General features: G+C 38.2%; 1 protein-coding gene across 3 annotated transcripts in view; it reads left to right on the forward strand.

Moving 5' to 3' along the window:
• Ranbp2 (RAN binding protein 2) overlaps positions 1–14641 on the forward strand; it is a 531879-nt gene that overhangs the window by 30299 nt on the left and 486939 nt on the right. For 2 of the 3 annotated variants that reach the window (XM_051153075.1, XM_051153073.1), the window contains exons 19-23: positions 4985–5079; positions 5882–10673; positions 11181–11258; positions 13031–13201; positions 14145–14237. In XM_051153075.1, the coding sequence (XP_051009032.1) occupies positions 4985–5079; positions 5882–10673; positions 11181–11258; positions 13031–13201; positions 14145–14237 (5229 nt within the window). The remainder of the gene's footprint in view (positions 1–4984; positions 5080–5881; positions 10674–11180; positions 11259–13030; positions 13202–14144; positions 14238–14641) is intronic. The other variant, XM_051153074.1, reaches the window with a different exon arrangement.

The following is a 14641-nucleotide window of genomic DNA, read 5'->3' on the forward strand; positions in this document are numbered from 1 at the left end:
AATCTGGTTTCCTCTCAGCGTACGTTCCAGAGATACTTGCACTGTGTAGCTTTCCTGCCCCAGCTCCTTCTTCTTACCTTACCTGAACCTCTACAGTGGCTCAGCCCCCTGCTTCTCCTCCTATACTGGCTGGCAGGAAGTTTGGCCCTATTCTCCCCTGCTCAGTGATCAGCTGCAAGCTGCTTTATTGGCAGAACAGGGGACAATGGGCATCAGTGTTTACACAACATTGAGACAGGAGATTGTTAGAACAAGGATTACAACCAGATATGAGGGGTACAGAAATCAGCATTTGAATTACACAATAACGTTATGCCTACATCTATGTATCTGTGATGACATAGATCATAAGTGTTTCATCATCTGTGATGATGGATGGATGCATGCATGCATAGATGGATCTATATATCTACCTACCTACTGAGTTTTACTATGTAGTTCTCAGTGGCTGGGAACTTGCTCCATCCTGTCTGTCGGTCCGTCTCTCTGTCTGTCTGTCTATCTATCTATCGAGAGTTTTACTATGTAGCTTTGGCTGGCCTGGAACCATGTAGCCCAAGCAGACCTCAAATCAGAAATTTATTTACCTGCCTCTTCCTCCCAAGTACTACGATTATAGGCACGCATTCCCACAGCTGGTTGCATAATACGTTCTTTTTCACATTTAGCTGTATAACTTAACCCCTAAATTCATATAACTGTCAGCATTCGTGTATCTGCAGGTAGGTATGGGAATACCACTTTTTACTATGTGAGTAAAGCTAACTAGCCAAGGTTACTAATAGTGTTAATTGTGGGTTGGCTATGTGCAAAAGTACATTTTGTATGTAATTTTATCACAGTAACAGGGTTTAAATTCTGTTGGTAAACTTGGTTTTATAGATGAGGAAATAGCTTTAGAAGGGTTCATTAGCTTATCCATTATTACTATATAGTTAGTTACTTATAGATGTGATATTTACACCTGAAGCTCAGAAGCAACTTTCCAGTATGGTATAGTGCCCCCAGGTAGTCAGAAATAATAATACAAATAGGTTTCTTTTACCAGAGAGATACCACAAATGGTACCCCTATTATGAAATTTTGAAATCTGAAATTCCTTAAAACTTGAGAATTTTGAGTCTTGACACAGTGTCATAAAGTGATTGCTGTCAAAATATAGATTCACTGAAATGCTATGTAAAATTACCAGGTGCAGAGTATGGTGGCAAACATGCCTGTAATCCAGTATTCAAGATGCTGAGGCAGGAAGATCACAAGTCTAAGCCAGCCTGGCCTACATAGTAACGTTGTGTCTCAGAAACAAATCCACAGACCTTCATGATGTGTATTGCAAGAATTTATGAAGCATGAGTGAACTTAGTGCTACTTGGCATTCTGTTCTGTCTTTTTATATATATGCAGATATTTTGAAACCTGAAACACCTTGCCACCAAAAAGTTGGGACAAAAGACACCTAACTAGAACTCTAGTATATTGGTTATTTCGTTGGTTTGTTTTCTGACAGCATCTGTGTAGCCGAGGCTAGACTAGAAGAACCCATGGCATAGCCCCGAACTGTTTTCAAATTTATAATGATGTTCTTATCTCTGCCAGAAGGGTGGTTTTAAAGGTGTGGATACATCTTGTTTTCTAATTGCTTGCAAACCAGGAAGGTTTCTGTCCTGGTTCCTAGAGCCACACTCAAGGACCTCACTCTGTTCTCTTCTCACAGTGATTCTAAGTGCTAGCAGAGTTTTGTGGAGTTAAACTTAAGTGCCATGTCTTACACAGATAAGTACGTGTTTAGAGCTCCGTCCTTGCCTGCTTAAAACTCCTGTGCATCGTCTGAAGGATCATAGTGGATAGTAGGCTGATGACCTCTATAATTTATTAGTTCTTGTGTACAGTGGGTACTTTGGCATCTCTTTGGGGTCATATAAGCAAAAACCATAATATTCATATAGTCTCATTCTTGGAAGGACAAGGAATTGTGACAGCTGTACATCCTTGTTTTATAGCTAAGGAAAACTTCAGAGGCTGTTGACAGGCTCATAAGCTTATTGGCAGCTTGCTTTCCCCATATTTTCTTTTCTTTTTAAAGATGTGTTTATTTATTTATTTAGTGTTTATGAGTGCTTTATACCTGGAGGCCAGAAGAAGGCATCATATCACATTATAGATGGTTGTGAGCTGCCATGTGGTTGCTGGGAATTGAACTCAGGACCTCTGGAAGAGCAGGTGGTGCTCTTAACCTCTGAGCCGTGTGTGTGTGTGTGTGTGTGTGTGTGTGTGTGTGTGTGTGTCTGTCTGTCTGTCTGTCTGTCTGTCTCTCGTTTTTTAAGATGTATTATTATGTATACAGTGCTCTGCCTGCATGTATACCTGCAAGCCAGAATAGGGTGTCAGATCACATTATGGATGCTTATAAGCCACCATGTCATTGATGAGAGAATTGAACTCAGGACCTCTGGAATAGCAGCCCTATTTTCATAGTAGTAAATAATATAAAGAAGAGTTCTTGTCTTTTTTTTCTTTTTTCTTTTTTCTTTTTTTGGAGAGAGTTTCTCTGTATAGCCCTAGCTGTCCTGGACTTACTTTGTAGAACAAGCTGGCCATACACTCACAGAGATCCACCTGCTTCTGCCTCTCATGTGCTGGTATTACAGGCATGAACCACCACACCCAGCTGAGTTCTTGTGTTTTAAAATGAGATGCCTAGAAGGGAAAGATATATAAACATAATTGGAAATACTAAACAGTATAAAGAAGACTAGCAATTAAGTATCCTCTAAAAACAGTCTTTAAATTTTTTTAATTTGTTATATATTATGTGTGTGTGTGTGTGTGTGTGTGTGTGTGTGTCTGTGTCTGTGTTTTGTCTGCATGTATCTCTGTTCACCACAGGTAAGCCTAGTGCCAGAGGCCAGAAGATGCTGGATCCTCTGGAACTGGGGTTATAGTTAAGAGCTATCATGTGGGTGCAGGGAATCTAACCTGGTGCTTCTGGAAGAACAGCCAGTGCTCTTACCTGCTGAGCCATCTCTCCAGCCCCTAAATATGTAGCCATAACATTTTACAACATTCTCCTTTTGACTATTCTTTTTTTATGCATCAGATTATTTTATGAGATTGTTACTACTATATAAATAAGTTAGCCTGCTTTTAAATATTTAAATTCCTTGAAAACACTGTTATTGACTCCATGGTATTTTCTTATATGCAAATAACTGCCAGTATACTCTAAATAATGTTGGACATATTCTAGGGTTGTTAGTGTCTGTTTTACCTTATTTTTTCATTTTATTGTGTTAAAGCTCAAACCCTGAGCCTCCTACATGCTTGACAGTACACTACCATTCAGTTGAACTATATCCTTTCGTCTGTTTGTGTGTTTGGTTTGGTTTTCAAGACAGGGTTTCTCTGTGTAGATCAGGCTGTCCTTAAACTCACAGAGATCTGCTTGCTTCTGTCTCCTGAGTCCTGGGACTAAAAGCTTGCATGAACTATAATCTTAAGTTCTTTCAGGCATTTAAAATTTTCAGCCTTTGCCTTTTCTTTCTTTCTTTCTTTCTTTCTTTTTTTTTTTTTTTTAAAGATTTATTATTATGTATACAGGGCTCTGCCTGCCTGTATACCTGCAAGCCAGAAGAGGGCATCATATCACATTGTAGTTGCTGGGAATTGAACTCAGGACCTCTGGAAAAGCAGTCAAGTGTTCCTAACTGCTAAGCCATCTCTCCAGCCCCCATCTTTGTTGTTTGTTTGCTTTTCGAGGCAGGGTTTCTCTTTGTAGCCTTGGCTGTCCTGAACTCGCTTTGTAGACCAGGCTGGCCTCGAACTCACAGTGATCAGCCTGCCTCTGCCTCCCGAGTCCTGGGATTAAAGGCATACACCACCATGGCCTGCCCATCTTTGTATTCTTAAGACTATACAAAAATCTTTGCTGAGGTATATGAACAAAATGTTACCAGTTTTACTATTTTTACATAGTATATGCTCTGCACTTTGTAGTCTCTTCAATTTTTTTTCTCTACAATTTATTAATATACTGGCATTTTAAAATTATTTTTATTAAGTTTATAAGAACTTGCAATTTTTGTCCCAGTGACTAACTAGTCACTGATGGAATTGCTAATTTAACTGTAGATTAAAAACAAAATTATTTATTTTACTTGAATGTACATATGTACTATAGGTATACAATGCTTGTGCTGTTGTTTTCAAATTTCAGATACATTATTTCTGTGTGTATATCTGTATGTATGCCACAGCTTTGTGGAGGTTAGAGGACAACCTTTTACCTTTACATGTCTTGTAGAAGTAAAAGTCATTGCTAGGTTTGTGTGGTAACACTCAAACTTCACCTGAAGAGCCATGGAGCTGGCCATATGCTTACTGTCAGATCCTTTTCATGATTGTATTAGGTCATTTTAAGCTTGAAAACCTCAGTAATAATTTGAGTTTGTGCTCTGTAATCCCATCATTCTGTGGATTTTCAAGGCCTCTCTTAAACATGAGGCCATCATTGCATTTTTGGTTATTAAATCCTATGTGACTATTTTATTTCTAAAATCAAGCAGTTTGATGCTTTTACATCCTGCTGATCTTTGGTGGACCATTTACTTTCTTTGATTTCTTCTGAGAGATGATCTCTCATTATGTACCTATGACTGAAACCTTTCCACCTGCCATTTTGAGTGTGGCAATCAAGTGGCATGTGTCACTATGCTCATGTTTGTTAAGCACTTGTTCTTGTTGACAACAGCAGTGTTGTTTTTATTCTTTGTGTCACTTAAGGGTTTTTTTTTTTTAAAGCTTTTTATTTATTAATTGCTTTATGGTATACTTTAGTATGTTAGAAATGTAAAGATCAGAATAATTAAAACTTCCTTTGATTCCTATTTTATATTTATAATTCTTGATAGTATTTTAAACTGTAGAATAGAACTTTTAACATTGTTTTCTTTTCTTTCGTTTGTTTTTTTTTTTTTCCTTTTTTTAGTTGCAACTACTGGCCCTTCAGTATATTATAGTCAGTCACCTGCATATAATTCCCAGTATCTTCTCAGACCAGCAGCTAATGTTACTCCTACAAAGGTAACAAAGGAAAAACTTACACATTATAACTATATACATTTTAAATGTTTAGGTTTCTTTTAAAGAAATTGAATGGAGTAGCTTAGTATTGGAAGTTATGTGACCTTTGCAATACAAGCATTTCTTAGTCATCTTATTTTTCTGTTTCAACAGTAAGTTGAAGCATTTGGAGTATTTTAGGTATAAGAGAATTGGGTAGTTTTGGCTCTTACATTCTGTTTTGATAGGAATAAGGCTAGTGCATTCTTACTTTGCTAGGCTGATGTATTGCCATCCTGTTGACGTAAACTGGGTATTATGATGGTAATTAAAAATGGGGACTTTAAGAACAGAGAGCTGGGGTACATTTAGACCCCCATTTTTCTTATTGTGACTGTGGGTAAGTTTTTTTAAACCTCTGTACCTTTTAGGCTACCCACTTTAAAAGGAGACTAATACTACATTTAATAGAGTTTTTAAGACTCCTAAAATGAGATAAAATGCTTAAACAGTGCCCAGTTGATACATTAATAAATGCTTGATTAGTTTTAGTCATAACCATCACTGTTAACATAATTTGGTAATTGTTTAGTGAATAAGAAATTTTTTGTAGTCATTGTAAGTATAGATTTTTAAGGTGTTGTCTTATCAACACATGCTAAATACGTCTCTTTGTAGCACCATTAGTGTCTTTTAATGTACTGTGTACATTGGTGCTTTTTGCTGAATAATATTCTAATTTGAGGCTTATGAGAGTTAATTTGTATGTAGATCTTCATAGTTTTATAGATAATCTATTAAGTTGTTCATTTTTTTCTTTCAGGGTCCAGTTTATGGCATGAACAGGCTTCCACCCCAGCAACATATTTATGCCTATTCACAACAGATGCACACACCACCAGTGCAAAGTTCATCTGCTTGTATGTTTTCTCAGGAGATGTACGGTCCTCCTTTGCGGTTTGAGTCTCCCGCAACAGGAATTCTATCACCCAGGGGTGATGATTACTTTAATTACAATGTTCAGCAGACAAGCACAAATCCACCTTTGCCTGAACCAGGGTATTTCACAAAGCCTCCACTTGTAGCTCATGCTTCAAGGTCAGCAGAATCAAAGGTTATAGAATTTGGGAAAACCAATTTTGTTCAGCCCATGCCGGGTGAAGTAATAAGACCACCTCTGACAACACCAGCACATACAACACAGACAACTCCCTTTAAATTTAACTCAAATTTCAAATCAAATGATGGTGACTTCACATTTTCATCACCACAGGTAGTGACACAGCCTCCTTCAACAGCTTACAGTAATAGTGAAAGTCTTTTGGGTCTTCTGACTTCAGATAAACCTTTGCAAGGAGATGGATATAGTGGACCAAAACCAATATCTGGTCAAACTAGTGGGTCTCGAAGTACATTCAGTTTTGGAAGCAAAAATGTGTCTGGAATCACACTTACAGAAAACATGGGCCCAAATCAGCAGAAGAATTCTGGTTTTCGTCGAAATGATGATATGTTTACTTTTCATGGCCCAGGGAAGTCCATATTTGCAACACCTGCTTCAGAGCTGGCAAATAAGAGTCATGAAACAGATGGAGGAAGTGCTCATGGTGATGAGGATGATGATGGCCCTCACTTTGAGCCTGTGGTACCTCTTCCTGACAAAATAGAAGTAAAAACTGGTGAGGAAGATGAAGAAGAATTTTTTTGCAATCGTGCAAAGTTATTCCGTTTTGATGGTGAATCCAAGGAATGGAAGGAACGTGGGATAGGCAATGTGAAAATACTAAGGCACAAAACATCTGGTAAAATTCGCCTTCTGATGAGACGAGAGCAAGTATTGAAGATCTGTGCAAATCATTACATTAGCCCAGATATGAAACTGACACCAAATGCTGGCTCAGATAGATCTTTTGTATGGCATGCCCTTGATTATGCAGATGAGTTGCCAAAACCAGAACAGCTGGCAATTAGATTCAAAACTCCTGAGGAAGCAGCACTATTTAAGTGTAAATTTGAAGAGGCTCAGAACATTTTAAAGGCCTTAGGAACAAATGTGTCTACAGCACCAAATCATACACTCAGGATTGTAAAGGAACCTGCAACTCAGAACAAGGATATTTGCAAATCTGATGGTGGAAACTTGAATTTTGAATTCCAGATTGTAAAGAAGGAAGGGTCTTGGTGGCATTGTAACAGCTGCTCATTTAAGAATGCTGCAACAGCTAAGAAATGTGTATCATGCCAAAATATAAACCCAACCAATAATAAAGAGCTCCTAGGTCCACCATTAGTTGAAAATGGCTTTGCTCTTAAAACTGGCTCAGAAAATGCTCAAGATCGATTTTCATTGATGACTCCAAATAAAGAAGGACATTGGGATTGCAGTGTTTGTTTAGTAAGAAATGAACCCACCGCATCTAGGTGCATTGCATGTCAGAACACAAAGTCAGCTAACAAAAATGGATCTTCCTTTGTTCAAAGTTCTTTCAAATTTGGCCAGGGAGATCTTCCTAAGTCTGTTGACAGTGACTTCAGATCTGTTTTTTCTAAAAAGGAAGGACAGTGGGATTGTAGTATATGCCTGGTCCGAAATGAGGGAAGCTTTACAAAATGTGTTGCTTGTCAGAACCCAGGAAAACAGTCTCTGCCTTCTGTTTCGTCACCTGCTGCTTTTAAGGCTGGCACTTCAGATATAAATAAAACTCCAAAGAGTGGATTTGAAGACATGTTTGCTAAGAAAGACGGACAATGGGATTGTAGTTCATGCTCAGTGAGAAATGAAGCAAGTGCTATAAAATGTGTTGCTTGTCAGAATCCTGTGAAGCCAAGTCCATCTACCACTGTTCCAACACTTCCTTCTTTCAAGTTTGGTACTTCAGAGATGAGTAAGGCTCCCAGGAGTGGATTTGAGGGCATGTTTGCCAAGAAAGAAGGACAGTGGGATTGCAGCTTGTGTTCAGTCCGAAATGAAGCAAGTGCTACTCAGTGCATTGCTTGTCAGAATCCAAATAAGCAGAGTCAGCCTGCATCTGCTGTCCCAGCTCCTGCCCCTTCAGAGACAAGCAAATCTCCAAAGAGCGGATTTGAAGGCTTGTTCACCAAAAAGGAAGGACAGTGGGAGTGTAGTGTGTGTTCTCTGCAAAATGAGAGCTCTTCCTTAAAATGTGTGGCCTGTGATGCCTCCAAGCCAACTCCTAAGCCTGTTGTAGAAGCTCCTTCAGCTTTCACAGTGGGCTCAAAATCACAGTTAAATGAATCTACAGGAAGTCAAGTGGGAACAGAATTTAAAAGTAACTTTCCAGAAAAAAATTTTAAATTTGGCATTACAGAGCAGAAATTTAAATTTGGGCATGTGGATCAAGAAAAAGCACCTTCCTTTGCCTTCCAGGGTTCTAATACAGAATTTAAGTCAATCAAGGATGGGTTTAGTTTCTCCATCCCTGTATCTGCCGATGGGTTTAAGTTTGGCATTCAGGAAAAGGGAAATCAAGAGAAGAAGAGTGAAAAACATCTTGAAAATGATGCTAGTTTCCAAGCTCCTGATGTTAGTGGTCAGAAGAATGGTAGTGGTATGATCTTTGGTCAGGCAAGCAGCACTTTTACCTTTGCAGATCTTGCAAAGTCAACTTCAAGAGAAGGATTTCAGTTTGGCAAGAAAGACCCTAATTTTAAGGGATTTTCAGGCGCAGGAGAAAAACTATTCTCATCACAAAGTGGCAAAGTGGCTGAGAAAGCAAGTACTTCTTCTGATCCTGAGAGAGATGATGATGCCTATAAGACTGAGGACAGTGATGACATCCATTTTGAGCCAGTGGTGCAGATGCCTGAGAAGGTAGAACTTGTAACAGGGGAGGAAGATGAAAAAGTTTTGTATTCACAAAGGGTGAAGTTATTTAGATTTGATGCTGAGATCAGTCAGTGGAAAGAAAGGGGCTTGGGAAACTTAAAAATTCTCAAAAATGAAGTCAACGGTAAACTGAGAATGCTGATGCGAAGGGAACAAGTTCTAAAAGTTTGCGCCAACCATTGGATAACCACTACAATGAACCTGAAGCCTCTCTCAGGGTCAGATAGAGCATGGATGTGGCTGGCTAGTGACTTCTCAGATGGGGACGCCAAACTCGAACAGCTGGCCGCCAAGTTTAAAACGCCAGAGCTAGCTGAAGAATTCAAGCAGAAGTTTGAGGAGTGCCAGCGCCTGCTCTTAGACATTCCTCTTCAGACGCCTCATAAACTGGTAGACACTGGCAGGGCTGCTAAGCTAATACAGAGAGCCGAGGAGATGAAAAGTGGACTGAAAGACTTCAAAACGTTTTTGACAAACGATCAAGTGAAGGTCACTGATGAAGAGAACACAGGCTCAGGTGCAGATGCCTCCAGTGCTTCAGACACTACAGTTAAACAAAACCCTGAAAACCCTGGACCTACCTTGGAGTGGGACAACTATGACTTGCGGGAAGACGCCTTGGATGACAGTGTCAGCAGCAGCTCAGTTCATGCTTCTCCATTGGCAAGCAGCCCTGTGCGGAAAAACCTCTTCCGATTCGGTGAGTCAACTACAGGATTTAACTTCAGTTTTAAATCTGCTTTGAGTCCATCTAAGTCTCCTGCCAAATTGAACCAGAGTGGAACTTCAGTTGGCACTGATGAAGAATCTGATGTTACTCAGGAAGAAGAGAGAGATGGACAGTACTTTGAACCTGTTGTTCCCTTACCTGATCTAGTTGAAGTATCCAGTGGTGAGGAAAACGAACAAGTTGTTTTTAGTCACAGAGCAAAACTCTACAGATACGATAAAGAAGTTGGTCAGTGGAAAGAAAGAGGCATTGGTGATATAAAGATTTTGCAGAATTATGATAATAAACAAGTTCGCATAGTGATGAGAAGGGACCAGGTATTAAAACTTTGTGCCAATCACAGAATAACTCCAGACATGACTTTGCAAAATATGAAAGGGACAGAAAGAGTGTGGGTGTGGACTGCATGTGATTTTGCAGATGGAGAAAGAAAAATAGAACATTTAGCTGTTCGTTTTAAACTACAGGATGTTGCAGACTCATTTAAGAAAATTTTTGATGAAGCAAAAACAGCCCAAGAAAAAGATTCGTTGATAACACCTTATGTTTCTCATCTGAACACTCCTAAAGAGTCACCATGTGGCAAAATTGCTGTAGCTATGTTAGAGGAAACCACAAGAGAAAGGACAGATTTAACTGAGGGAGATGAGGGAGTAGATACAACCTCAGAAGCTGGAGAAACATCTAGCACTTCTGAAACAACACCAAAAGCAGTAGTTTCTCCTCCAAAGTTTGTATTTGGCTCAGAGTCTGTTAAAAGCATTTTTAGTAGTGAAAAATCAAAGCCATTTGCATTTGGAAACAGTTCAGCCACTGGTTCTTTGTTTGGATTTAGTTTTAATGCACCTTTGAAAAATAGCAATAGTGAAATTACTTCAGTAGTCTCAAGTGGATCTGAAGGAAAAGTAGAACCTGACAAATGTGAGCTGCCACAGAACTCTGACATCAGACAGTCTTCAGATGGCAAAGTCAAAAATCTCGTTGCCTTTCCAAAGGAGGACTCTTCAACTAGTTCTACATTTAAAACACCAGAAAAGGGTACGTACTTAGTCTTGAGTCAAGCAGATTTTTTTATGTGTACCTTTGACTCTATAGGAAGCTCATGTTTTAGTCAAATAAACTCGTTTGTAAACATTCAAAAGTATTTGAACAAACAAGTTTAACCCCTAAATAAGTTTATCTGAGTATTCAAACTAACAGATTATAAGAGAGTCACTTTAATAACTGGGGAGACACGTATCATTACAAAGCAATGCTGAGGAACCTAGTATAATACAAAGTCTCATGCACATGAGTATTAATTTGCCTTCTAAATGTTAATTCTTCAGTGTTTTGTTTTTAAAATTACTTGAAGCATATGTTACTGAGATGTTGCACATATGTTAAATAAGTTAGTATTGCCACCTCTTACTCAACTAGCAAAGAAAGAGGCCTTGTGCGTAAATGAATATGTAAGAACCTGTTGGTATAAATTCAGAGTTCTGAATTTTTAAAGTCATTTTGTTCATAAGATGTTAAAAAGTGAAATATTCTTTATTTTCCTAGGATTTAATTTTAGTCTTTTTAAATCTAATCCAATGGCTTTTTGGACCAGCATCCCTAGCTCACAACCTGAGAGCAAAGGTATAGAGCTAGCATTCTCAGTGTGAGGTGTGACTACTAGCTGGTAGTCCTTAGCCAAGTCATTGTGGCTGTATGAGTTGAAGTACTTAACACTGCAGTGTGCATGTTAAAGAATGGCATTTTACAAAGCATACTTTTTGGGTGGTGGTGTAACACTTTTAATATTTTTTATCTATGTCCTTTTGTGCTCTCTTTGCTTCATTTTCAACTCTGCTTAATGTTTGTCTCATTGCTTCATTGAATTTTCCTTTATTCTTTGTAACTGTTTACTGAAGACCTGTTTTTCTAACCATTGATATTAGCCACAGCTTTCTGCCAGTATTCAGATATGATGGCAATTGAATGTATATAATACATGTCTGTGTAGGGTTTAGGAACTATATTTGAAAGTAGACCTCATTTTTAACAGCTATCTTTCAATAACGTATGTTCTTTATATAGTACAGCTCATTTATAGAAGTAAGTGTTGCTTCTTGACTGGGACAGTAAATATGCAGATTTTATAGAAGCTTCATTAAGACCAAATGAGGGGAATATGCCCAGAAATTCATCTTAACCTGTAGTAATGCCATCTTTAGTAATGCCATCTAGTAGAAATAAAGTATGATCTCTGTGCCTAAAGTATTTTGAGAGCAACATAGAAAATGAAACAGAAATGGGTGGCATAAAAGATAATCAGTTTTAGTAATTATTCAATTTAATGCATATGTACAAAATAATTATAACTTTTAATCAATCAGGATAAAAAAAAACCCCAAAGTATTGTACATGTTTTTTTTTTTTAATGCCAAGTCATTCGAATTTAGTATGCATCTCATTTTTCTAGTACATCTTAGTTTGACTCAGCCACCTTTTTAAGTGTAAGGAAGTCACATGTGGGTAGGCTACCACATTGGACACGGCAGCTTTAGAGGATGATTCCCTAGTAGCTACTGGCACATGCATATTTTACGATGGGTTTAAGGCATTGGTTTATCAGAACCTACGATCTAGAGATTCTTAATATATCACAACAGATTTTATTTATAGAGTTCCTTTTTTTCCTTTCTAAATTTTTGTCTTTTCATCAGGTTGGAGTGGGCGGGGTGTTCTTAGCCACAGAAATTGTCTTGATACACAAAGTGTGACCATAGAATGATTATTTAATTTCATCTAGTTTCACATTTGTAAATATGCAAAAAAAAAATGGATACAGTGTTATCACCTGCCATTCTCTAAAGCTGCCGTGTTCAATATGGCAGCCTGCCCATGTGTGACTTTATTACACTTGAAAGGCAGCTGAGTGGAACTAAGATACACTAGAAGCATGAGCGTGCAGCTGCAATGGCTTAGCATACAAAAAGAATGTGTCCTCTGCACCTCAAAGTTGTTCGCCTTCTATATAGGAACTAATGAAGGTTGGCTCTGAGTATACTAATGTTTGTGTTGGATAATACTGGAGATACATTTTTCAGTTGTAAATGCGTGGACACTTTGCTGGATTATTGGTTAGTGTATGAAGTGTGATTACAGCACTTTTTAGATTACAGAAGGTAGAAATTTCCAATTACTTAGGAAAAGGATTTTTTAAAACTTGGTGTTCTCTAAGAATTTTTAATAGAACACTAAACCAGGCTCCTAATTCTAATTTGTGATCATTGCAGAACTTGTTTGTTCCAAAGTTTGTGTTTTTATTATCAGTGTGCTCTTCTAGCCTATCGATTAGTTTCATGTTGTTTGCTTTCAGTTAGGCTGGTTATTTTGTCTTATCAGTTGTTTTGACTTGGTTACAGCACAAGAGAAGCATAACCCTGAAGATCCTCCCTCAGGCGCTGATGTTCTCATTGTGTATGAACTCACTCCTACTCCTGAGCAAAGAGCCCTTGCAGACAAACTTCTGCTTCCTCCAACGTTCTTTTGTTATAAGAATAGGCCAGATTATGTTAGTGAAGAAGAGGAGGATGGTAAGTCTTCTGTCTATTTCAAAATCACTTCTGGTAATCTTAGTAATCTGGAATATAGTGTAATTATTTAAAGCCTGACTTTTTACCAGACATGATGGGTCATGCCTATAATCCTAGCACCTGATAGACTGAGAAAAATGGCTATGAATTCATATTCATGAGGAGTTTCCAGGGTAACTTGGGTTATAGAGTAAGACCTCTCAAAAAGAAACAAAATCCAAACAGACTTTTAGAACTTAGACTAACATCCGTGGAGGTAGGTATTTACCCTGTGCGTATAAAATAGTTGGTGCATGAAATGATTAAAGTAGCATCCATTTTAAAAGGCTCTTTAAAATTAATGGTTATCGGCTGGGTGGTGGTGGCACACACCTTTAATCCCAGCAGTCAGGAGGCAGAGGCAGGCGATCTCTGTGAGTTCAAGTCTGGCCTGGTCTACAAAGCAAGTCCAGGACAGTCAAGGCTACACAGAGAGAAACCCTGTCTTGAAAAACCAAAAAAAAAAAAGGGGGGGGGGGGAGAGAAAGATGGTTATCATATGCCAGGTAGATGTTTTGAGGAAATTGCAAGTAATCATAATTCGAGAAGTACTCCAAGTTAAAGAGGGAGAAAGGTAAACATCCTCAAAGTCCCAGTAAGATCATTTGGGCATTGGTAGAGAATGTTACGTCGTGGGGCTGGGTGACTGCGTGTTGGGAGCTATGCTGAAATGACAGAATATACAAATGTGAGGGAAGCACTAGTGGAAAATTCTTAATAGCAGTAGAAGGTAGAGTTGAGCAAAACAGAGTGAATATAAAAACATAAAGAAGGATCTAATAATAAAAGTTGGCAAACTGAGTACTATGGGAGAGTCAAAGTATGAAGATCATTTCTAGGTTTGTGGCTAGGAAAACCTACCTACTAAAATTCTTTTATTCAATATAATCAATTGCATTTGAAGATGAAGATTTTGAAATGGCTGTCAAGAAACTTAATGGAAAACTCTATCTGGATGACTCAGAAAAACATGAACCATTGGAAGAAAATCTAGCAGGTATGTTTATTTTAATGTTTTTAGTATTTTATTTTATTTTATTTTTGAGACAGAGTTTCTCTGTGTAACAGAGCCTTGGCTATGTTGGACTTTGTAGACTAGGCTGGCCTCGAATTCACAGAGATCGCGTGTGCTACCACACCTGGCTAAGTCTTACCTTTTAAAGGTACCTTTTACTCCAATAGTATCTATAATTTCCAGGGTTTTTTTAATGGGATATATTTGTGCTCATTTAAAATGTTTAAAAAAGAGTACTAGTTGAAAAACACTAATTTTTGGTAGCTATGGGCTGGCTTTATGAGCATTCATAGTCCTTGTAATGGAGGCCTTTAAATGTCATTGAAAACCCTTTAGGCTGGCACTGGATGGCTGGAGTTCTGATTGTGTCTTTGCTTGTGTTGTAT

The sequence above is a fragment of the Acomys russatus genome, chromosome 11 (genome assembly GCF_903995435.1).
Source record: "Acomys russatus chromosome 11, mAcoRus1.1, whole genome shotgun sequence".
In the NCBI taxonomy this organism is placed as follows: domain Eukaryota; kingdom Metazoa; phylum Chordata; class Mammalia; order Rodentia; family Muridae; genus Acomys; species Acomys russatus.